Genomic DNA, 24,507 nt, shown 5'->3' with positions numbered 1-24,507 from the left:
GTAAGGATGAAAATTGTGTGCTTTTCTCAATGATAAGTTTTCACTTTGCAGTATTTGTACTGTGCTAGTTCATCGGCTTCTTTATTTTACTTATATTTTTATTAATAGAGAAGTATGAATTATGTCTTCATTTTAGGTCAGATATATTACTGCTTGGTATCTCTACACAAGAGTTATTTTTTTAAAGGTTTCAGAAGAAAATCTTTCAAATATCAATAGGAGGCTAAACCGTCTTTGCTAAGAAGGGAATGGAAGTTTAGTTACATTTAGGTATAATATTTTTTTTTTCTTACTTTCCTCCATTTCTATGTGGAATAGTGTGAGTTTGGGACTGTTTGCTAGATGGCTGATCAAAGCTCAGCATTTAAATAACTTAACATATTTATGCAGCAAAATGTAAATGTTATGACTGTTCATTTTACGCAGTGTGTGTAATAAACCTCTAAGCTATAGTTTTGCGTTTTCATGTTGGTATGGTTTTACGCTTTTCATTGCTTCACTTTTTTCAGTGAATAAAACTGGGAAAATATACACAAGGATAGGAAATAATGCATTTTTCTTTTAAATAGAGAGAAATATGCGCATGATTCAAATCCAGGAGAATATGGCTGAGCAGAAGAATATCAAGGATAAATTAGAGAATGAGCAAGAAAAGCTGCATGTGGAGTATAATAAGGTGAATAAAGAGCAATAATAAACTGTAGTACTGTTTTAGTATTGCTGCTGTAACTTTCGCAGCGTTCTGCTTTCCAAACAAAATGACTTGGAAAGATACAAGCTATTCTTTCTTTAAAAGTAATACTTAAAATCTTTTTTTCTCTTAAAAATGTTCTGTGGTCTGTCTCCCCCTTACAGTACAGTCAATTTAAAAAATGCTGCATGTTGGCTGGGCATGAGTTCTTTAACTGACCGCACTGAGAGCTCCAGTAACAAATTGTGCATGGACAGACAGGTCCCTCTCATTAGTGAATTGTGTCTTAAAGCCTTCTTTTCATTCTTTGTGTGTATTTCATTTGAGACTTTGAGACAACAGAGTTTGATGCCTCTGTGGTGCCTTTTTTTTGTTTGTTTGGTTGGTTGGTTGGTTGGTTGGTTTTTTTGCTTGCGTGTAGTTCTAGGTTCTTTTTGAACCTGCTCGATTTTTCTGCTTGGAACTCTACTTGATAATTGGCAGTCTACAATTCAGAGTGATAGTAATTTATTTATTTGGTTGGTTACGTCAACTCCAACACCAGTTGTGTTCATCCTAGATTTAGTGACTTGGCTAAATTTTCAGGCTGCAGAAATCAGTATTGACACATCTAGTGTCCTCTGTGTTCTTTGTTTGAGTGTAGGAAATTTGGGGGGAGCAATGATGGCATTGGTCCCTCAAAGTGTTACTAATGTAATTTTTTATTAACTCATCTTCATGGTTAAAGAGCTTTTTGTGTTTTAATTGCATTTTTACTAAATATTTATTTATTTTAATCTTTAAATGAAACAGAAATACTGTATCTTTTGTGACAGGTGACATGCTACAATTCTTGCTGAATTCAGCAACTTATCAAGTGATGATTAGTGATGACAAAAAATAGTGTTGCTATTAATTCTTAAACTGTTGGGTGTGTGTTTTAAATGAGAACATATGGAAATGAAGGAGCAGATCCGTGTGAACTACCCAAAGATGATAAGGGGGAAGGAGATTGTGTGTGTGGCTTTTAACCAAATTAATAGGTTATATATGTTGGGTGGCAACTAACAGTTATTTCCAGAAGAAAAAAAAACCTGCTTTTTTTCTGTTTGCATCCTTTCATAGATTGTCTCTCTTTCTGTGAGAATGAGTGTTCTTTGATATGGCAATATAGAGCTTTAATTCATTTATATGGTTACTTGTTATAATTTGCTGCTTAAGTAGTATGGACAACACATACAAGATGTTGTTGTATCTTAGTTTTCTAATTGACTTTATGAAACCTTATTTTCATGCTGAAAGGCTTCAGATCTTCTTTACAAAACACGTGGCTGGCCAGGTTTTCATCTTAGGTCTATTAAATTGCTGAATGATTGCACTGGTGTCAGCTATGTTGACATGAGCTTAATTTTTTTTAAAAAATCCCACAATAAAGTAATGCATCTTAGATAGGTAAGAGGTTGAATAAATTTTATTAAATAACTCAATGGATTTTCATTACTGTTGATTATTTTTTTTTCCTTTTCAGCTGTGCGAGTCCTTAGAAGAGCTACAAAATATGAATGGAAAACTGCGAAATGAAGGGCAAGGCATTTGGGCTCTGCTGGGTAGAATCATTGGACAGGTTGGTTGTTTTTTTCCTCCTCTTTATAGTACATACACAGACATGGTTTTCTAACAAGTCTTTATCTGTCACTTCTATGACCGAATAAATTGATTTGATCAGACCCAGGCTTTACTCTGGGGATAATATTTCCTGATTGAAATACCTAGACTTCTGCAAACCACCTACTGGCAACCTGTAGCTTAATTTTGTTGTTGTAATAGTGATCTTGTTTACAAAATTCTTTCATTTAGTGTAACTGATTGGCCTGTCATTTGTCATGAACCTTAGCATGAAGCATGAGTTAATCCTACTGCTTTTGTTTCCACAGTGTCTGTAGTTACTGTAGGCTTCAAATGATACGATAACACTTTACGGTTTTCATAAGATATAAATCTTTAAAACTGCAGTAATGGCTGTGATAGATTTAACTGGACAGAGGAGAATATTTTGATTAAATTAATATAAACATCTAGGAGAAGTGAAGAGTTGGATTACCTCCTGTTGCCAGCAATTATCTTTGTTCTCATGATATGGGGAGGAGTATAGGTTCTTGTAGTGTTTTGATATATGTTTTATGTCAAAGGTATTAAATGACAATGGACATTTTAGGTGTCAAAGAGATTGAAATGATTTCCAATTAAGGTTTTAAGGAAGATTGAAAAAAACTATTCAATATGAAAATGCAGACATACATTTAGGTCACAACTTTGTCATGCCCTTTGGTGTAGTGCTGAGTTTGTGCTGCTGTTCAGAAAATGAATCTTGCCCTTTCTTTAGGCAGTAGTAGTTCTTCAGGTATGCAACCTTTTCTAGTTCTATTTGTCTGCTATCTTTTCTACTTGTGAGGAAGGATTCTCACATAGCATATGTCTGGAATCAAGATTTTTTTTTTTTTCTCTGCTTTTTAAGATGGCTTTTGGTAAGTATTCACAAATACATATCCTGGTGCAAGTGTTACTACATTAAAAAAATTCTAAAAAGAAAAAAAAGAAGAAAAGTTGAGGAGAATTCATTTACACAGCTTGCATGACATTTTTTTTCCAGCGGCTTGAACAGATGCAGACCCATGGGGCTGCTGAGAAATGACTTTGATAGATGGTTGCTGTCTGAGAAGCTAGCATACTGCAGATTAGTAGAAACCCGAAGAGAATCTCATCTGCTTTGTGGAGGGGTTGGTCCAATAAGATAATTTTTCTAATTAACCTATTGAGCACCAATGTGGCAGGGATGTTGGGGAAAATAAACTGCCTCAGTATTCTGTCAATTTTGTGAATTTGCCTTTGCTTGTTTCAGCTGCCTAGACAAATGTATCCTTGTCCATCCCTCTATTTCAAGCTTGAAAAATTTTTAAAAGCTAATATTTCAATGTGGTTTTTATTTATTGAATTGAAAAAATGAGTATAATATTACTTTATATTGCAGAATCATACTGGGGTAAGGTAAACATCTATAGTTGCTCTTGGCTGTAAAATAGCTAGCTAAGCAGTTTCCCACTCATAATTTGAGTCTTGTTCTTTGTGCATTAAGATTGAAGTGGTATTCTTTAAAAATCTCAAGACTCATATGTACTGCATTTGTTCAAATCCAATAGAAATTGAACATACCAGCAATTTTACGTGCTCCTAAGGAAAGGAAACCAAGTAAAAAGGAAGGAGGAACACAAAAGACATCTACACTTCCAGCTGTACTTTATAGGCAAGTAATGAAGTCTTGACAGAATAGATACAATATCTAGTAAATTTTGGTACCACAAAAGTGTTAAGAGCAAATTGTTTGCTTGGTTTTAATTAACCAAATGCTTCAGAGCTGTCTATACTTTTATTTACTTATGAAGGCTAAGTTGAATAGTATCGAATTCTTCACCTTAGCACACCTCAATAAGGTTTGTTTTTTTTTTTTTCTAATTTGACAGCAGTGCTTTAAGGGCAAAGGTAACTCTTTACAGCTGAAATAGAAGAGTCCTTTGTTATGTGAAATTTTTTAACTGGTCGTCTTTTGAATGCAATCATCTGTGGTGATGATTTTGCAAATAGTGCTGCTGCTGTTCAGTCACAGTAGCGGGGTGCATAAAACACTTGTCATATAAGAATTTTTATTTTCTTGCTTATAGGTTGTCAAATGCTTTGGGTTATCTTGTGTTTTTAAATTTCCCTACTTCTAGTAATTCCCAAGAAAATAAAATGTATTCACTTACACTGTCATTGTTCCACCTTTTCCCTTTTTTTATAAGTTGGGAAACTATTCACTGGCTTTTAATCAAGACTAACAGTGAAACGTACGCTAGGATCCCAGAGCATGACTGTGCAAAATATACATACTGTCTTGGATCTTCTTCTCTTGCCACCAGCTGAGAAGTGGCATGGTCTGTCACTTATCTAGAGAGCAGTGGGCATCATCTTGCCCAGCTAGCAGGCTAAATGAAGACAGTGAGTTACATAAGCAAAAGTTAAATCTAGTGCTGTGAGAGATGGAAATGGCAGTAGGCTGAGTGTTTGGCAATTTAGATGTATACACAAACAAATAATAGGAGTCATGGTTTACTAGTTTTGTTTCATTCAAATCCAGTCATATAGTTTCTCCTATTTTATAATGGAATCAATGAACATCTGATCTTTTTGTAATAACTAAAATTTCAATTACAGTGAAATAATAATTATAAAAAGGAAATGTAATTTCTTTTGAGTTGATACATTGCCCAACATAATAGCAGCATAGCAGCACAGACCTATTTCAGGGTGCTTGCATTATTAAAATAAGCATATGATTGTTAAGACTAATAATAGCATAATTTGCTATTTAAGAATTTGAATGGCACAGGTAGTATTTTTTTCTATTTGCTACTGGTACATTTTGTTGAAGTATCAAGTGGTTACCGGTTAGAAGACCTCAAAACATTACATTGAAAGCAGTTTTAAAGTTAACTATATTAGGTGACTTTTATGCTTTAGGTAGAATCTCCTTAAAAAGTAATTATGCGCTTAAATGATACATTCAGATTGAAGTTGCCACATGTTTGTATTGAAACTAGGGAATCTGCTGAGATGTATTTGTTTATTCTTTATGATTACAAATGTAATTATAATGCTTTTCTGCTGCCTGCATTCAAAGTTGTGGAATTTGCAAGAAGAACCATGATCAACATCTACTGCTACTGTGTGATACTTGTAAACTCCATTATCATCTTGGTTGCCTGGATCCACCTCTTACCAGGATGCCAAGGAAGACCAAGAACAGTTATTGGTAAGAATGCAGTTAATATGTTGTCTTGTGCTATCTCTGTACTTAAAGTAGGATGTAAACGTGAATATACTTCTGAATTCTAAGTGTTTTGGACATTGCTGTAATGCAGTCTGAACCATGTTATTTTATTTTCAGGCTATTAGCAGTGATATTTCAAGGTTTAAAAAAAAAAAGTAGTAAAGGTTTTTTCATTATTAGCCACTGTGTAGAAATAGATTATATCTTTAATTTTCTTAGCTTTTGAGTTTGTTTGTGATTATTAATGCTCCTATATAGTAATGGTAGGAAACTATAGACTGCCTTCAGGAAATTGAAGACGGTCTTCTGTTTGTCTTAGGACCCAGATAAGCAACGCTTTGTCCAGATCTTTAGGAGAATACTTATAAATACTTAAAAACAAACCTGTAAGTAGTAGATCAGTTTATCACAATACAGGAAATCAGTTGGGTTTACTTGTGTCTTAAGAATCAAATCTGCAATGACAGAAGCATATTCATAACTGTACTTACTGCAGTTACATTTCCATGAATTAAAATTCTTTTTGTGCCAGTGGAGTAGAACAAAAGCGAACTGGTCACTGGTAAAGGTGGTGATTTTCAAACTGTCATAGAATTAGTGTGCTGCTGTGTTGTGTTAGTGTTATGCATGTTTCTAAACTTCTCTGAAATGTTAAAAGCAGTTATTCAGAAGCAGTTTTTAATCTGGCAAGGAGTTAGTGTTTAGCATCTCCAGGAATAATCATCACCTTGTCTGAATGTTAAAAAGGTGCCAAATCAGAACAGTATAAGCATTCCTTCTAAAAATACAGTAAAACTATTTTAATCGAGAAAACTTGGTTTCTGCTTCTCTTTGTATGACTCTTAGTTTATTATTATTAAAAAAAAAACAAAAACCCTTGCATGAAAGATTTATTTAAGTCATCTTTTGCATAGCTTTGATTGTGTGCACAGCAAGATGGCCAGTAGATGAAATGGGTGGGTGGTCTCTCTTTTTTTCATATTTTAACATGACACAACTTGAATTTATCCCAGTAAATTTAGTTAGTAACTTAACAGAGATTTCCCTTAAAAGCTGGAAATCTCAGAAAGGTTTTCACCATCACTAATACTGTTCTGAACTTAACTAATTATTTAATGTAGTCTGTGATTTTGGACTTTTCATTATTTCAGGGGCATTCTGAGCTCTTGGGTCAAATTTACCAAGTGGTTATGTTATATTGAAGCATTTTTTTGGGTTTTTTTTTGGTAGCTTTTGCATTTGCACAGGAGGTTCTTGATTTTTTTTTTTTTTTTGGTTCTGCTTTTTAACCAAGTTGAAAAGGCACACTAAAAGCCATCAATCCAAAAGATGTAAGACTACAATTCTCAGTAGGTGTTAAAGGCAGAATAGGTCAGGTTAGGTAGTAAAACGGTTTTATTTCAAAGCTATAACTTACCTTTGTTGTGAATTTCAGGCTTCAATTATATCTCAGATCACAAACTTCGCTTTTACTTCTAATTAGCTAAGGCATATTCTGGAGTGTGAGATTATAGCTGACAAATGGAGCTGTATTGATTGAATTCTTTTCATCATTGAACAAGCCTTCATGTATTCTTTTCAGGACCAGTAGAGAGCATCTAGAATGAACCCTTAATCTAAGTTTGAGTTCAGCAGGTTTGTCCCCCCTGCTGTTTTGAATACAACTTAAAACTTTTGATTAAACTATGAAGAAAAGTACTCTTTTTTTTTTTTTTTTTTTTTTTTTTTTTTTTTTTTTTTTTTTTTCTGGGGCCATGTACTTTAGATATATTTGTATAGGATATAATGGAAACTTATGCAAAAAGATGAAATACAAAAATGGGTGTAGTGGGTAATACCTTGAAGGGTTACGCAGGTTGAAAAACTTTATTTAAAGTGGTTTAGAATGCTGATTTAGTCCTCTTTTAAAATAGATGAAACCAGTTAAAAATAATTGATTTTGCTTTCTATTGTTATCACTGCTAAACATTTACTCATAATTGTTAACTTGAGCATTTACAAAAGGTTTGATGATTGGAGTCATATACTTTATCAATACATATTTAAATATTGGGTAGTTTAGCATCAGTTTATTCCATATTATTCATATTTTGTAGTGTTTGAGGATGCCAAATGATGCAGATTAATTGTGTGATGTTACATAGATTAGTTAGTGGACTTTTTGCCCATTTCATGCTTAGCATTTAATAGAAATTTAAATTACAGTGTACAAAAAAGGATTTTAAAACTTAACTAATTCCACTAGTATATATAATGGTAAGGAGAAAAAATAAATCTTTTTTCTATTTAAAAGCTAATTTTGCTGAAGAAAACACAAATTATAATTAGTTATCTCAATGTTTCTAAACAGTAAAAGGGGGTAAAGATTTTGGTCTTAAGTGAAATCATAGTAAGAGTTTAGACCTAGTGAACACCAGTGTGTCTCAGCTTATTGGAAGTTGGTTTCAAACACTAAGAAATTCCCCTGTTCAGAGGCCTGACAGTTTTCATCAAGGTAATATTTATACATGTTGAATATTTGAGAAAGAAATTGTTTGTAACATAGTAAGTTCAAAGCCTGTCCTTATTTCAAAGGGGTTCATTTTGGGAGGAAGAGCATAACAACTATTTTACATAATAAAACATGAAAGTATTAATTTATATCTGTTTTGATGTGGTGCTTTCAAATTAGACCAGCAGCTCTAATCAAAGTAAAATGCTGTGGCATACTTTCATTTAAAAATTTGGAAGTTTTCATTTTCTTAGAAATCATATTGATTAAACACTAGAATATTGTTTTGACTCACATGTTATCATAAAATTAAGTCTTGTCATTCTTTCTGACAACTTGTGTGCTTTTATGTTCCTGCCCTTTCTGAATGGACTGGGAACTGTGTATTTTCATGGTAGAGAATGATCTGAACTTGATACAAAAACATTGCACAAGTATTGACAGACAATGCAGTGAATCAAAATCTGATTGTAATATATTGACATTTTCATTAAGAAAATACTTGGCAGCAACCAACAGGGACTAGCTTTTTCTGTTGAAATGAGATTGCTGAAAAACAGGAATAACTTCTACTAGCATATGAAATGATGGCTACTGAGATCAACCAAATAAGGACTAATGATATTAGGCTTGGTGGTTTTTATTTTTGTTCTGGAAGGCCAAGTTATTTTAGTGGTAACTCTGCTGTGGGGAGTATTGGCCACAGAATTGGGCAGAATGAGCTGTGGAATTCCTCAACAATAGTACCATGAACGCTCATTCAGTATCTGGTCATTTGTTCATATTCCTGACCCCACTCATTCAGTACTGATCCAGCACATCTTGATTGTTTTTCATTCTGAGATATTGCATAATTATATAAAATTATTAACTTTTATGTAAATGAGTGTAGTATAACATTGCATAAAACATATGTATTTTTATGTATTTGTCACCTGTTCTAATTGAAAGATGTTTGGGTCGTTGCAAATGGCAAATTTTTAGTGCTTCTACTGTCTGAAAGATGTTCTTTGAAGATCTTTGACAAACTAGTTTTGATTCATATATACTGTCTTTTATGTCTAAAATAAGCAGAACTCCTTTTTTACCAATTCAGTACATCATTCAGCTTGTGTGATTTATTCAAATTACCAGAGCATAGGTATCATCTTAAAGCTATAGTCCATGTTTTTCAAGTTCAGAGTTCAAGTAAACATGGCAAGAAGCAATTTATCATGGTGTATATTTCTGAGACCTGTTTCCTCCTAATTAAAATCAAACCAAACTAACAAATAACTGTACAGTTTTCCTTTTTAAACACTGAGGGCGAAACTGTTTCCTGGAGACACTGTGTTGGTGTTCACTCAGCACAGAAGATTGTTCCTTCCAAATACTCTTCTGGACTAGTGCGTGGTTGTGATTATAAGAACAATTGTCTTGTTCAGACTGAGTCCTTTGTATTTTCATCACACAAGCCACTCTGAAACTACGTACCGTAACACAGTTAAGGTGGTCTAATTCACCCATGGTGTGATCATGTGGCAGTTCATCAAGACTACATTTTTTTTCTAATTTTTGTAGTGTTACCTTTTCAATAAAATATTTTTGTGTGGTTTTATCTGTTTTTCTGTCCCATATAGCAAAGATACTGTTTGATGTGTTATTAAAATTTTAAAAATAAAGCCAGATTCATGTTAAGTTTACCAATATGTTAGCTTTGAGCCCTGTTTGTGAGTTCTTCAACTTTGTGACCTTTCATTTATAAATGAATGGTGTTCAATGTTTCTTCAGCTTTTCTCATCATTTCACAAATTTCCATGTGCCAGGTCTGTTAGTTAAAATACATTTAGATTTTTTTTGATGTATAGAGCTGCAGCATAAAGAAGCATCATTATATCAGTTTGCACTAAATTTTTTTGGAAGTAACAGGTTTATCTCTCTATGGTTTTCATTGGCACTTCACCAAAAACCCACCCTATCTCCAAACTCTCTCTCTCTTCCTTGGTTTCTCAGTGAGGTAGATATTAACTTTTTCCGTTTGTAAATTGCTAGGTTAAAGATCTTGTGCTATTAGTTTCTAAAACTTCATAAACAGAAAGCACCTTTTGGTCTTCAAGTGCTTACTGAAACCCTGAGGTAAATCCCTTTATAGGTTCATATGTTTCTTAAAGCTGCCCATACTCAAAAATCTATTCACCACCAGGCAATGCAGAAATGTTTGCATCATGCAGTTACACAAAACCAGTGATTTTGAAAATTTTTCACTTGCTGTTTGTGTCTTTTGCTAGTGAGTTGAGAAGATCTACTTGCTTTGTGAGATGGAAGGTATCACTGGTACCGTTGGTTCTTGTACAAAGTCAGATTGAGAACACAATGGTGTAACTTTTTTTCTTCTGTAGGTTGTTAGGACTTAGTCAAAGACTTTCTGTATGATTAGAAGGTTTCAAATTGCACTGAGATTTCTTGATAGATCAAACATTTCTAATAATTTTTAGTAGTAGGCTCATTTTAGTAGTAGGCATATTGTGGCCTACTACTGATTCTCTGAGTCTAGATTAGGCAAGTCTAGACTAAAAGTAAAACACAACCTCTGTATAGAAGTTGAATCTTTGGCACCATTTCTTCTGTTAATTTGTTTGTGATGAATGGCAATATTTGCTAATCTAGAGGTAGTAAAAGATTGTTTGAATAGTTGGAAAGGTGACCTATTGTGGTAGGTTCTCTAATCATTAATTGTCCTTGAAGAAATGAAATGAGCATGACTTCAGTGTAACCAAAAGGAAAGGGAGCCATATGGCTGCTTTCTATTAATATATTGAGATTAAACAGCAGAATGAGAGGATGGTTCTTTAAATTCGAGAACCATGTTGAAGTAAACTGTAATAGGAGCTGAAAGTTAGGAGATTGTTTTCAAGTCAGAGGAGTGTGTGTCTAATAGCTTTTCTGTGGGCCTTATGGGAGCTAACAGCTAAACTGCATTATAGTTGAAGCTTGACTACTTTATAATAGGGTTGGTAAGATGTAGTTGTCTGTGATAGTAGAAGCTATTCCAGTAAATCAAGAGGTTGCTTGTAAGTTCATGTTTTAACTTTCTTTTTTTCTCTCCTCACTTTCAGTGTATTTCTGAAGTTTTGTTCTGTGATTCACACACCACCCCATCATACTGTGATGTCACAGCTTTCTTTTTGTAGATCTAGGGTTTTTAAAATTTTGATTGCTGTGTCGCTTGCACCACCTTTTTCAGAGCAAGCTTGGTCATAAAAATAGAATTTCAGGAACTCGTATGCAGTACCTAATCTGTTGATGTTTCTTGTCTTCTTCACTAACATCAAAGTTAAAATACTTTATTTATATTTAAATGGGGCCTTAATGAAACAACGTACTTTACTGATCTGTGTAGTTATTTTCTGTACAAGTGTCTGAACTTATGTATCAGAAAGATAGTGTCTTTTTAATAGCACAGAGCTGAAGAACAGAAATTATTTAAATCAGAGGTGCAGGGTGGTAGATCCAAGAGACTGTGTTACCCACTCCAAATATTGCTGCAAAATCATGCTACTATTTTTTTTGTCTTATAAAATCTTTGATTTTTTTTTTTTTAATGCAACTCTTTAATTTGGAGTGCTTATTTTTTTAAATTTATACGTAGTACATTTTTACCATAATAACAGGGAAAGTAAACTTTTAAAGAATTGCTCATCACAGTATTTTTGAACACTTTCATAGCTATTGCTTACATCTGCATAAGCAGATCATAGTAAGTACTTTCAGTTGTGCTTTCCATTACATAAATTAATGACATGACTGATGCTGCATTATTGTGGAGGACTGTGCTCTCTGATGCTTACCAAACAGAAAATCTCCTTAGAGATTTGAGTTGGTGAACTTGAAGACAGTGCATCATAAAAAAGTCAAGAAGGCAAAGTACCCTTTATTTAAACACACAAAATTTTGAGGGAATACTGCTATCTCTAAAGCTTCTCTCTCCTGTTAGATCATTAGAGAGCCTTTCTACATAAAATCTCACAGTAAGTTAAGTCTGTGTGCATTTTATTTAGTTAAATGCATTTATATACATATTTGTGTGTATATGTACACAAATTTATGTAAACATATAACTGTAAAAAGTACCATTTTGTGAAAGCTGTTTCTATTGGTGTTATATTTTGGTGTCCTGAAGAGGTGTAGAAATGTTAAAGAGGTACTGTGTCTGTAGCAAACCGAAGTTTGTAGAGGAGGAAGAACAGAGTATTACACACTTGTATGCTGGCCCAAAACTCTTTAAAAAGTATAAAACTAGCATAAACTGATTTCCTTGTGTTTTGACTACTCATAAAGTATACATATTTATAAGCAGTAGGGGAGAGAATGTTATTTTCCTGGAGTCTACCCTGTAGTATTTCTGCTTTTCTAGATGAGCAAATTCTACTAGCATGTGTTATAATGTGGCCACAATTAAATAGAATTTTACTTATAAAAAAGTTGAAGGAGAAAGGTGTTGATTTAGCCAAGGTTACACTGATAAGTCATCCTATTGAAGATTAGATCCCCTCTATTTTGACTCAGTAGCCACTAGTCTATCTCGCAGACGATGATGACTGCTGTTGTCTTGTGGTTTAGGCAGAAGAGATCTGAGATTGTACTGCTTGGATTAGTTTGAAGGAATTGGAAAACATGGAAAGTTGATGGAGTTTAGAATTGTGTTAGACCTTACTGAAGTTCACAGGAGAAAAACTATCCCTGTTGAACATGTATATTTGAAGAAATCGGCTCAGACACAACATATATACCTGACTTTGTGCTTTTGTTGAAATATGGCATGGGTATGCCTTCTTGTCACAAGTGTATTAACATTTAACTTCAAATAATAAATACATGGGTTTTGTTTCTCTCCTTCCAAAACAAGTTTGCTTCTTAGTTTAGATAAACTTTAATGTGTTAAGGCCTGTTAATGCCAATTAATAGCAGAATATAATGTTGTGGGGTTTTTGTTTTATTCGGTATTATAAAACGAACTTGCTTAATATGCAAACAGTGATTGAGTTGGAATTTGTTTGAAAGGATTTATAATTTTTTGAGTTGGAAGTGTAATGTGAGAAGGAATTTAAAAAAAGGTACTTATCAGAGGGTATAATTTTTAAGTTTTCATTAACATCCACATTTATGATTTTGCATGAGCATTTTCTTCAAATAAGAGTAAAACTTGATGAATTTCTGTCTTCTTAATTCTATCATGGAGCTTGTTAATAGCATTTACCTTAACATCTGTTCACTTTTGAAGTTCTGACTGTGATTTTGTACTTTTTCAAAACTCAATAGGCATTTTTTTTCAGCTCACTGTTCAAAGTGTGTTAATATGTCTCCAGCATCTATATCAGTAATTGTCTCTTAACTATTTTTTCAGATTTAAAACCCACTCCCTTAGAAAATACATATTAAAACTGATTTTTCATAAGACATGTCTTCTAAATCCCTGCCACTAAAGAGTGCTCTCATCAGAATGAATTCAGCAGTGTATCATTGTAAAGATTAAGCTGCAGCAGCAGTTAGAATAATGAACAGATCAGTGGGCACTATTAAAAATGGAGATATGGTAGGATGCAAATAGTGAAACAGGGTGCACGTTTCTTGAAGATTAAATCCTACTTTCAAAATCTTGGTTTTCAAAGTTTAAATCCTGTCAGAAGAAAACCTGTCAATGAGATCATCTTGCTCATTTTTTGCTTAAGTGCTTAAAGTATCATACATTTGAGGGACTTCTTTAGGTGTCCATTGGGTTTCTTGACTTCTGAATTTATTTTAAACCTGATCATTTCAATGTATTTCTTTTTCTGCTTTTCTGCCTGTAGTTTTGAATATAAAATCTCCCACTTTGCAGGCAGTGCTCAGAGTGTGACCAGGCAGGTAGCAGTGACATGGAGGCTGATATCGCCATGGAAACCTTACCAGATGGGACCAAAAGATCGAGGAGACAGATTAAGGAACCAGTGAAATTTGTTCCTCAGGATGTGCCACCAGAACCGAAGAAAATTCCAATCAGAAACACGGTAAATGATGGTTGAGTAGTTGTTATACAGCTCATATTCATAATAATTTTGTTTAAGATATCTTCCCTTTTGGACACTTTGAATTGTGGGATTTCAATTTGATTGATATTCTACTTATGTTATAAATTCCCTTGCCTCTGTTTAATGATATTGCTTGTGTTAAACATATAGTTTTGCTAAAGTAGAAAGCTGGGAAACATGGTACTGAATTGAAGAACTGTATAAGCTTTTCCTTTTGCTTGGAGTCCTCCGTTACTTGCAGAAAAAGGGAAATTGCAGTTTGCACTTAAGTATTTACAGCTGTTCTTCACTTTAGTAGTAAGGACGCTTTTTTCTTGTATGCTAAGATTTAAATATATGGGCAACGTATTGACAGTCACAAAATCTGCAGTCAATCACAAGGCCCTGTTATTTCAGTTTGTTTAGCTTTCTAGTCTTACTGCTGTGACACTGTGTATATTTTCTCAAACTTTCCAGGCTTGTCGAGAAGAGAAGTAAAAGCTCTCATACTGATGAAATATTTACATCTTTTTTTCATTTGGAAGTGGAACTTTTTTATTAATTAGTATGCTTTAATCCCTAAAATTTTCTTCTACTTGTTCATAAACCAAGATTTTTTTTCATGTGTGATGTGTCACATTATCTATAAAAAGTACATAAAAGTATCAGAGGTCTTTCAGGTCCGGTTTAGGGAATGAGTAGTGTTCCCATGGTCCTTTGGACATGAGTAGTAATTGTATATAAACCAGTGGTTCATCTTACAATATACGACTTAGTTTTAGGAAATATTTAAACCCTCTCATTAGAGGTACTCATTGTTCATGCAGCACAACTTTATTTTCCTCACAGAGCTTTCCAGAATTTTTATGCCTGTACCAACAGATACCATGCTAGTTAATTCTTCTGAGTATACACTGATAGGATTAAGCATGTATATTCCTGACCTAACCTTAAATGTTTGCTTTAATTATATTTCAGGATATTTGGATTGTTTGGGCCACAGCTTTGATTTACCTAATGGCTTACTTTTCCTGGTTTATGACTAAGAAGAACTTCAAAAAATGACAAGTTAAACTGATTAATTTAGCTCAGACTGTTAGGAGTGTGAGTAATCCAAAATTAAATTTTGTGAGTAATCTAGGGGAAAAACTTTTTTTCTTTGTTTTTCCTCATTGAGGGAATGTTCCCTTCTTCCCTATGTGTAAGAACACATCAGTTCTTACAGCTGTAGGTTGAACTGACTGTCATTGTGCTGTTGTTCACGCAGAAAGATGATTTACCCAGTATCTTGCTTACTGAACCCTTTGCATCTGCTCTCCCCTTTTTCTTAGTTCACTCTCTTCCCCCTTTTTATACCAGTGATATTAGGGGTTGGGAATTCATGATCATGGTACTAAAGAGAACTAAAAGTGTTCCATGAAAGACATTCATAGTAGTAATAGACAAAAGGTTGATATGACACATAGTACAGAAATCCATGGGAAGGCAAGATTGGTTAGTTCTAAGGCTCATGTAGTAACCGCCAGGGTTCTTTTTTGCTAAATGGAGATAAGTCTCTCTGAAGTGTTCCCCTCATGCTGTGACACTGATGTGCTACACTGATGCTGCATTGGTGATTTGGCCCTTCCTGTGTTAGAGAGTATATATACACATGCTGTGGTATGTATACAAAGGCGAAATTTACTTTGGGTGGGCTTAGTATGTTGGCACGGTGCAGCATTCCACTGTGGAAAAAGTACTGCTACCAGTCATAGAAAAACTGTTGCTCAGCTTGAAGTGTTTGGCTGTGTCAGTTCTATCCTGTTCTCTGCTTTTCTACAACATACAGATTTTCAAGATAAATCTTCGGTGTTCTTTGGGCAGGGCTGCTCTGTCAAAGTTATCTCCACTCTTCTAGCTTTCCCATAACTGACAGGTTGTTGTGTGTTTTTGTTTTTTTGTTTTTGTTTTTTTTTTTTTAATTTCCTGCTGCCTTCTACTTTACTATGGAAGTGAATGTTCACTCCCTTGACACCGGCTAGATTTCTTTCTCTGAACTATGCTGAATTCCTTTGTTTCAACTCTTTCATGATCTTGGTGTGCTTAGACTGTATGACAAAAATGAAAGTAACAGACCTCTGATGACTTAATAGGATTCCCACTCACCTTTGCAATGAATCCAGGAAAGTTGGTGTTAGTTTTTGTTGCTTGTTTGTTTTGGTTTCTTTTTTTATGAAGAGAATGCTTTTTAATTCATTAGGTCTGGGGCTGCTTGTATATTTGAGGGGAAAAAACCTGACCTTTGAACAACTTCTTACGTTAAGTTTTTGAGTCTGACTACACAGAAGAACATCCATGTGGAGCATTTTAACAGTGATGACCAGATACTTGTTCTGTCCTTTGTGTCCTCACTGCTCAAATCCTTTAAAATAGTTTAAAATAAAGAAGAAAATATCAACAATTTGAAAATTTACTTTTCCATAATCCTCTCTTCTCAGTGTACTTTGTATCTCTGGACATGTTTTATTCAATCTGGTTTTATTTTGGAAGGAGTTGGCAAGACTGCTTACAGTCATAACCAACTAGTGTAATTATAAGACTGTGGAATTGTGTGTTGTCTGCTCTTAAGGGAATTTCCATTTGTTTTGCATAAATTTATCTTGAATTGATGTAATTGAAAGAAGGGTGTTTTGCCTCATATCTAAGAGAGCAGGATATATCTTACACATTTGAATTTCATTGTAGGGGTTTATCATAGTTAACTCTTAATTCTTTTTTTGACAGAAATTGTGAGTAAGCCCTAATATTATTAATAAAATACTAGTAACCCCTAATATTTTATTTTGATAAAGGTGAATTAGGATGCCAATAATAAGTGGTATCTGTAAGACATTTTACACAAATGCATATGATCAACTAAACTGACCATATGTAAAAAAATATTTCATGTTAAATATACTTTGAGAATTGATGTTTTGCAGCTCCTGTTTGGTAACACTGATTTCAGATATTATAAAGGATACCCCCTTTCATGAAAAGTTGATTTTTGTCCTTATTTGTAGTAATTTTTTTCTGATTTCTGTCTGCTTGGGGTATACTATGAATAGTAAAAGAACCTTTTAGAAGTATTCATAATTTTACCATTGTTTGTCATCCAATCTAATTATGGATGTGTACTTAAATCCTACTGCTTTTTAAAAATTTATTATTATCCTTCAAAGTTCATTAATCACTGATATTGTGGATTTTTGTTTCCAGGCATAAACTTTTTTAAAGAAAATAGCGGTGTGTTTTTTCTGCTTTAAATGTAACCTTATACTCTCCTTTTGTTTTCCGTTATTGCAAGAAATAGTAATGGCATCTGTTTTCAACTTCTGCAACCTGTGCTACTTGTCCTCCTTCTTTTTCTTTACGAACTTAACAGTTCTTTCCAGGTTTTTCTAATCTTAAGTCTCTGGAGTACTTAGCCTTACATCTGTTTCAGGATACTGTTAGCAGAGATTTAGAGTGGGTTCCTGTGCATTATTTTGAATCAGGTGACTTTTCTTCAGATAGTCAGTCTGCTTGTGCTAAAAGCTTGGCTCATAACTAATTACTGGTTGGGAAGAGCTGTGAGGAATATTCATTTTCCAACTCAATAAGAGGCAAGTGAGACTGTTTAATGAAAACTCAGGTTTTCTTCTAGGGACTATATTGTTCAAATCTTAATATAATCTTGCATCAGAACAATGATAGCCAGAGTCCTGTGGCAATTGTAGAAGGTGGGAACACTTTCTACGTTTTATCCAAGACTGCTTCCTCCTATGATTTGGAAGTCTGAGAGAAGTGAGACTGAAGCAGGTTATTGAGAGTGAGGATAGTGCTTCTCCCTTGTACAATTCTCTACATCAATTGTGTGTCACCGCAGTATTTTGCATCCTAATGCTGTATAAACTTTTAAAGACAAGTTGGAAAGGACTTTGAGGATGATCTAGTCCAACTGTTAACCTAGCACTGACAGTTCCCAACTACACCATATCATTGTACATTAAGAGGTAACTAAACTTTACAAGACCTTTCTGATTTTAAACTTCCTTAGGACCATGTAAGAGAATATACTTACATGCATAAGGGTAAATTTAAACACATCAGAATTCTACTCTGAGTCAGGATCTATGCAAATAGTAAATGAATGTAAATAGACAAGACATTAGGTCTTTATACTTGATGTATAAGAACTGTATTTGTGGACAGAATTTAATTCACTGTTTATGCTTACGTTTCAAGGTCTATGTAGAGATCTTTTAAACAATTTTCTGAATTTCAGTGCATAACTCGTTAAACTAGCTTTATCATTCTAAATCCAATTTCATACTTGTATAAGCTTCACAAATAATTATTTCTGCTGCTAGATAATTTCAGAGAAATTAATAGCTAATGATTAGTTAATAGCTAATAGAAATCTATAGCAATCTGCATAAACCAGATGTCTATAAACATTGGTTTTGTATTTGTTAAAAATCTGAAGATATTTTTTAGCATTGGCTTTCAAGAACTGTGCAGTTTTTTCATACTGGATATTTTTATTATGAAGAGTACACTAGTTTATTTATTTGGAAAAAAAATCTTTAGATATGGATAGTGATTTTCAGCAGTAAATTGAGAGATTTTTATCTACTCAACTATGTATGTTCTGATTTTCAGAGCCTTTATAAGTTGATCCATATTTACAAAAAACAGCTTTAAACAGATTGCTCATTTATTTTGCTGTCCTTGAATTAAAAAGAACATACAGGTTATTGTCTATCTAAGATGTCATTGCTAAAATAATTTTGTTAGTCTGGTGTCGTATTTTTTGCAAAATAATTGTTGTTCTGTCCCTTGGAAAAAAGTTCTCTTAAGTGTATTTCACTGAACTTCTTTAAAATTTCATGGAGTATGCTTTGCCTACTGTATGTTCTGTTGTCTGGAAGTGTAATGGAGTTCCTGTAAGAAACATCACATACATGCTCATCTTCTAAAGCAGTATTGTGCAGCTGGTGTTAGCTGTGTGCTGAAAGAGATGGTACAGGATGATGCACTTTCCTGTAATTCTGATGTATCCTTTGTGTTGTTGAATATTTCATCCTTCAGCAAATGCTCTCAGATCCTGGTACTCTTAATGAGCATATTAGAGGGTGGTATGTGGGGTGTCTGGGTGGAAATTCCATATTTTACTCCTTTTTATTGAAGTATCTACCCAGTGTTATAAAGGTGAAAAAGACTTTTTATAAAGTCATTTTGGGAACTGAAGAGTTTTTGAGGGTTTTAAATAAAACCTCTGATCTTTTGATGCCCAAATTATTTTTGTTATCTAAAATCTGAAGATCTTATAGATTTTTTTCAATAATTGTATCAAATAGAAATGAACAGACAGTGATTATTCTGTTTAGTAGTAAAAAGTGAGGTTTTGGAAGTAATTGTTAACCTACACTATGCTGTTCATTCTTCAGAACATGGAAGAAAACAAATCTGTGCCTGAGGGGCTATGGTCTAAGTAGATTAGTTTTTAAAAAATAGGAATAAAAAAATACTGGCAAAGCACCTACAAACTGTTTTTAGCACAGGGAGTTGTTGTGTATAAGGCTTTGTTTTGCAAGTAAATACCGCTGTTTGGAATAGATTATTTTTTTCTTAGTTTTATTTCAAAGAGGAAAAGATAGCAGAGGAGTGGGGTTTTTTTGTTTTTTCCCCTTACCCAAGTATATTAAAAGATAAACAGGATTGTTATCTTTTATTTAACTGAAGCATTTCCACCAAGGTAGTTTTCAGACATCTATTGTGTAAATTATGTGATGTCATAGATATAAGTTTTGAATAAAACTTATATGGCTACAGGAGGAAAACAGAACATCAGTTCCAATTTGAGTTTAAGTATCCGCACTTCATAAAACAGTTAATAATGTTAAAACACTTATCTGTACTTATCAGTCATCATTTTAATTAACATTGTTAATGATTGGTCAACTCATTTAAGTATGACTTCTAAAATAGTACCTGGAAGACCTTTTAAAGCAACTGTCTAATAATAAGCAGTTTGACATGTTCAATTTAAAAGAAATTGCTGTCAACTAAACCATTAATGGTCTAGAAAAAAATAATTAGGAGTTACTCAGCTTTCTGAAACTTAAGTTTTTAGTTATAAAGAGCATTGTAAAATAATTTTTCCTTCATCACGGAATGCAAAAGCTCAACTGAGTCTATAACATGTCAATGCGAAAACAAAAACTAAATCAATCAGCTTCCCAAATACATGGATACGTGATAGTATAGGACTCTTTTCTTTTTGACTTGAGCTCAAATTTAGAAAGGAGGAAGTAAGATTGATGCAGCTCTTCCACAATGCTTGAAGGGAATGGAGTATATCAGAGTTTTGCAGGGTTTTTTGTTTGGGGATTAGTTGTTTTTTAAGAAAGTGGGAAGAAAAAAACCTCACAGGTGAAAGATCACTTCTTTTTGATGTAGCAAAGGCATGAAGAGGTGGATGTATTCCACATGGTATTCCAGAGGTATGAATATTGATATCTCTGTAAGTAAAGGTAACTAGCATACCTGTCACTTCTGGAAATAAATACATTTAAGTTCAGTTTTCCAGAAGAGAATCACTTGTTTTATCAACATCTGCAAAATGACGACTTCTGGCCTTTTTGCTCTTTCACTTCTGTTTCAGTTCTTCAAATGTGTGTGCTTTGGAGGAAATTAATATTAAGAAGATAAAGAGCAATCCTGCTAGTTCTGAAATGTCAGTCTGTGTTTAGATCTTAGAAACAGTAGTTTGAAGTTCCATTCAGTAATAGTATAGCTTGACAGCTGGAATGTTGCAAAATTTTTGCTTTTCTAGAAAATTTCTCAAGAGAATGGAAATGAAAAAAAAAAAAAAAAAGAAAGAGAAATTGTAATTCTGTGTAATTAAGGTTCATGGTTGAATTGTTTCTCTTTATAACCATATTTTGATTCACTTCTGTTTCTTTTTGTCTGGCAGTTCCCTTTATTACTGCCAGCTTTCCAGAAAATTAAATAATTGTTTCAGAGATATATTTTGAATAGTAGTGATATGTACCATTTAAGATATTCACTTTGATTTGTATTGAGCGAGTATGCCATCTGGTGTTTGTATAACTGTCCTTACCTTTATTTCAAATAATTTTATTCCTGTGTGGTGCCATTAATAGATTTGGGTTTTTTTCTGCCTTTTAACAAAGCCAAGGAAGTCAGGGGGATTTTTCTGCAATGGGCTTGAATGTAACTTATTCATTGCTAAACTATGTTTATAGCACCGAACTTTTAATAAGGATTGTGTGTCATCATGGATTCAAAATTGCTATTTCAGCAAAATGGTCAGGGTTTGTGTTTAACGAGAGAGATCACATTATCTGTGCAGTTTCAACCTGTGTGGATTTTTTCTCAGGCTTTTGAAAACCTGTAGTTTTCTTTTACTCTTGATAGCACAGAGCTTTTGATAGTTTACCTTTTTTTGGCAGTAGTGGAGGTTTTCCCAGTTCTGTGTTCTTAGTGTTCACTCTGCTTATGCTTCATATCAATCGTCTTCTGTTCTGCAGTAATGAAATGAATCCTTGCCATGAGCTCTTGGGAATGATTCCAGAGCATTTTAATATTTACAGATTTTTTTTTTTTTCCAATTCTCATTAACAAGTGCTTGTTAAAGGCTGCATGAGTTAGAGGGTTAGGGTTAGAAAGCGTTTGATATGTGTGATATTTACCAAGGAACCATAGCTTGCTAGAAGGTAGAACTGTGGAAGTTTCAGTGACCTGCTGCATCACATAGACACACACGAGTCTATGGGAACGAATGGGATACACCCGAGGGTGCTGAAGGAGCTGGCTAGGGTGCTCACCAAGCCGCTTTCTGTCATTTACCAGCAGTCCTGGCTAACTGGGGAGGTCCCGACAGATTGGAAATCAGCCAGTGTGACGCTGATTTAAGAAGGGTTGACGCTGATATAAGAAGGGTTGGAAGAATGATCTGGGAAATTACAAGCCTGTCAGCTTGACTTCGGTGCCCAGGAAGCTGATGGAGCAGCTCATCCTGAGTACCATTACACAACACATGCAGGACAACCAGATGCTCAGGCCCTGTCAGTGTGGGTTTATGAAAGGCAGGTCCTGCTTGACAAACCTGATCTCCTCCTACAACAGGGTGACCTGCTTATTGGATGAGGGAAAGGCTGTGACGTAGGTTACCTTGACTTTAGCAAGGCCTTTGACACCATTTCCCACAGCATTCTCCTGGCGAAACTGGCTGCTCATGGCTTGGATGGGCACACACTTTGTTGGGTAAAAAACTGTCTGGATGTCCGGGCCCAGAGAGTTGTGGTGAACGGAGTTAAATCCAGTTGGCGGCTGGTCACAAGTGGTGTCCCCCAGGGCTGGGTGTTGGGGCCACTCCTGTTTAACATCTTTATTGATGATCTGGACGAGGGGATCGAGTGCACCCTCAGTCAGTTTGCAGATGACCCCAGGTTGGGTGGGAGTGTTGATCTGCTCGAGGGTAAGGAGGCTCTGCAGAGAGACCTGGACAGGCTGGAGCCATGGGCTGAGGCCAACTGGAGGAGTTTCCATAAGGCCAAATGCCAGGGGCTGCCCTTGGGCCACAACAACCCCCAGCAGAGCTACAGGCTTGGGGAGGAGTGGCTGCAGAGCTGCCAGTCAGAGAGGGACCTGGGGGTGCTGATTGACAACCGGCTGAACAGGAGCCAGCAGTGTGCCCAGGGGGCCAAGAAGGCCAATGGCATCCTGGCTTGTGTCAGCAATAGCGTGGCCAGCAGGGACAGGGAAGGGATCTGACCCCTGTGCTTGGCACTGGTGAGGCCGCCCCTCGATTCCTGTGTTCAGTTTTGGGCCCCTCACTACAAAAAGGACATTGAATGACTCGAGCGTGTCCAGAGAAGGGCAACGGAGCTGGTGCAGGGTCTGGAGCACAGGTCGTACGGGGAGCGGCTGAGGGAACTGGGGGGGTTTAGTCTGGAGAAGAGGAGGCTGAGGGGAGACCTCATCGCCCTCTACAGCTCCCTGAAAGGAGGGTGCAGAGAGCTGGGGATGAGTCTCTTTAACCAAATAACAAGTGATAAGACAAGAGGTAATGGCTTCAAGTTGCACCAGGGAAGGTTTAGCCTGGATATTAGGAAGCATTTCTTTCCAGAAGGGGTTGTTAGGTGTTGGAATGGGCTGCCCAGGGAGGTGGTGGAGTCCCCGTCCCTGGAGGGGTTTAAATGTCAGGCTGACATAGTGCTGAGGGATCTGGTGTAGTTGGGAACTGTTTTCAATTAATGGTTGGACTGGATGATCTTCAAGGTTTTTTCCAACCTAGATGATTCTGTGACTCTTTGATTCTGTGAAGTATATCGTTGTTATTAGTGTGTCAACTATAAGATGATGTAAGATAAAAATGAAAATGCCTGAAGAATTTAGATAGGAAACAGAATTAAAATGTGGCTTTAATCTCGTACTGGCCGTCTTTGCTGTGTATTTCATGTAGTTATTTGTTTTTCTAGAGCAGTCACCATAGCTGCAGGTCAGTGCAGGAAACAAAAATCGCATGTGTAATTTCAGAGAACAAACGTAAGATTTACAGATCTACAAAAATCAAACCATCTTAAGTTCTTCATATTTGACCCTTTTAGTAATTACAACACAAAACAACATTTGCAGACTTTTTGCACAGTAAAGAAATTATAGTACCAATCATGTTGCTTTTCCTTTTATTCCAGCTGACAAAAGCAAAACTGATCCAAGGGAACATTCTGTCTTCTGTTGCTGTCTCTGGATGAACTGGCTTAAAACATTTGTCTTCCAGAGGCATAACAGTGTGTTTTGGTGACAGCCATGGTGGGTTTGGGTCATGTGGGCACCCATTCCTTCCGGTTCACTGTTCTGCTTTCATGCTTGGAAAGTAACATATCAACATATCATCTGTGAATGATGGCAAACAGATTGTTTCCTTTGCTGTTTTGCATTGCTGCTTTAGTTTACTGTTTTGCAAACAGTCTGTTTTCTTTCAGTGTGTAGGATTTGTTCGAGGCTTTATTTGTTCCTTACAGATGTCTTCCATTTGTCTCATGTATGGAATATTTTTCTGAAAATACTCAAAATCTTACAGTCAATGCACTATCTAATCTCTTTTATTTTACATGTATTACATATTGTTGACTGCTTGTTACCGAGTTGCTTATAACTTGAATGTGTAATTAAGCATTCACTTACAGCTTTTCCAAGTCCAAAATGGAGACTCCCACTTAAGTCTTTCTTCTTCTCCCACTTTTAGGTTGACGGTTCGATCCCATTGTTGATCACATTTTTCCTCAACATTCTTCATTCCATTTTGAATACCTTTTTTTTAAACTGTCTGACTTTAAAAAAGTGTCTTGAGTACACTGTGTCCTTCCATGGGTTGAAATCATGTTATCTCCACACCTCTACTGATTTCTTGTCCTATATCTTC

At 35.0% G+C, this 24,507-nt stretch overlaps 1 protein-coding gene across 1 annotated transcript in view; it reads left to right on the top strand.

The window, feature by feature from the left end:
* The window catches only part of PHF14 (PHD finger protein 14), a 169,356-nt gene that overhangs the window by 41,433 nt on the left and 103,416 nt on the right, over positions 1 to 24,507 (top strand). Inside the window, 5 exon segments of the mRNA XM_026842187.1 lie at positions 570 to 676; positions 2,199 to 2,294; positions 3,868 to 3,971; positions 5,385 to 5,516; positions 13,883 to 14,051. Coding sequence (XP_026697988.1) covers positions 570 to 676; positions 2,199 to 2,294; positions 3,868 to 3,971; positions 5,385 to 5,516; positions 13,883 to 14,051 — 608 coding nt within the window.

This window comes from Athene cunicularia, assembly GCF_003259725.1.
Source record: "Athene cunicularia isolate RWA chromosome 2 unlocalized genomic scaffold, athCun1 chr2_part1, whole genome shotgun sequence".
Lineage (NCBI taxonomy): Eukaryota > Metazoa > Chordata > Aves > Strigiformes > Strigidae > Athene > Athene cunicularia.
This window is presented reverse-complemented; position numbering and strand designations above follow the sequence as displayed.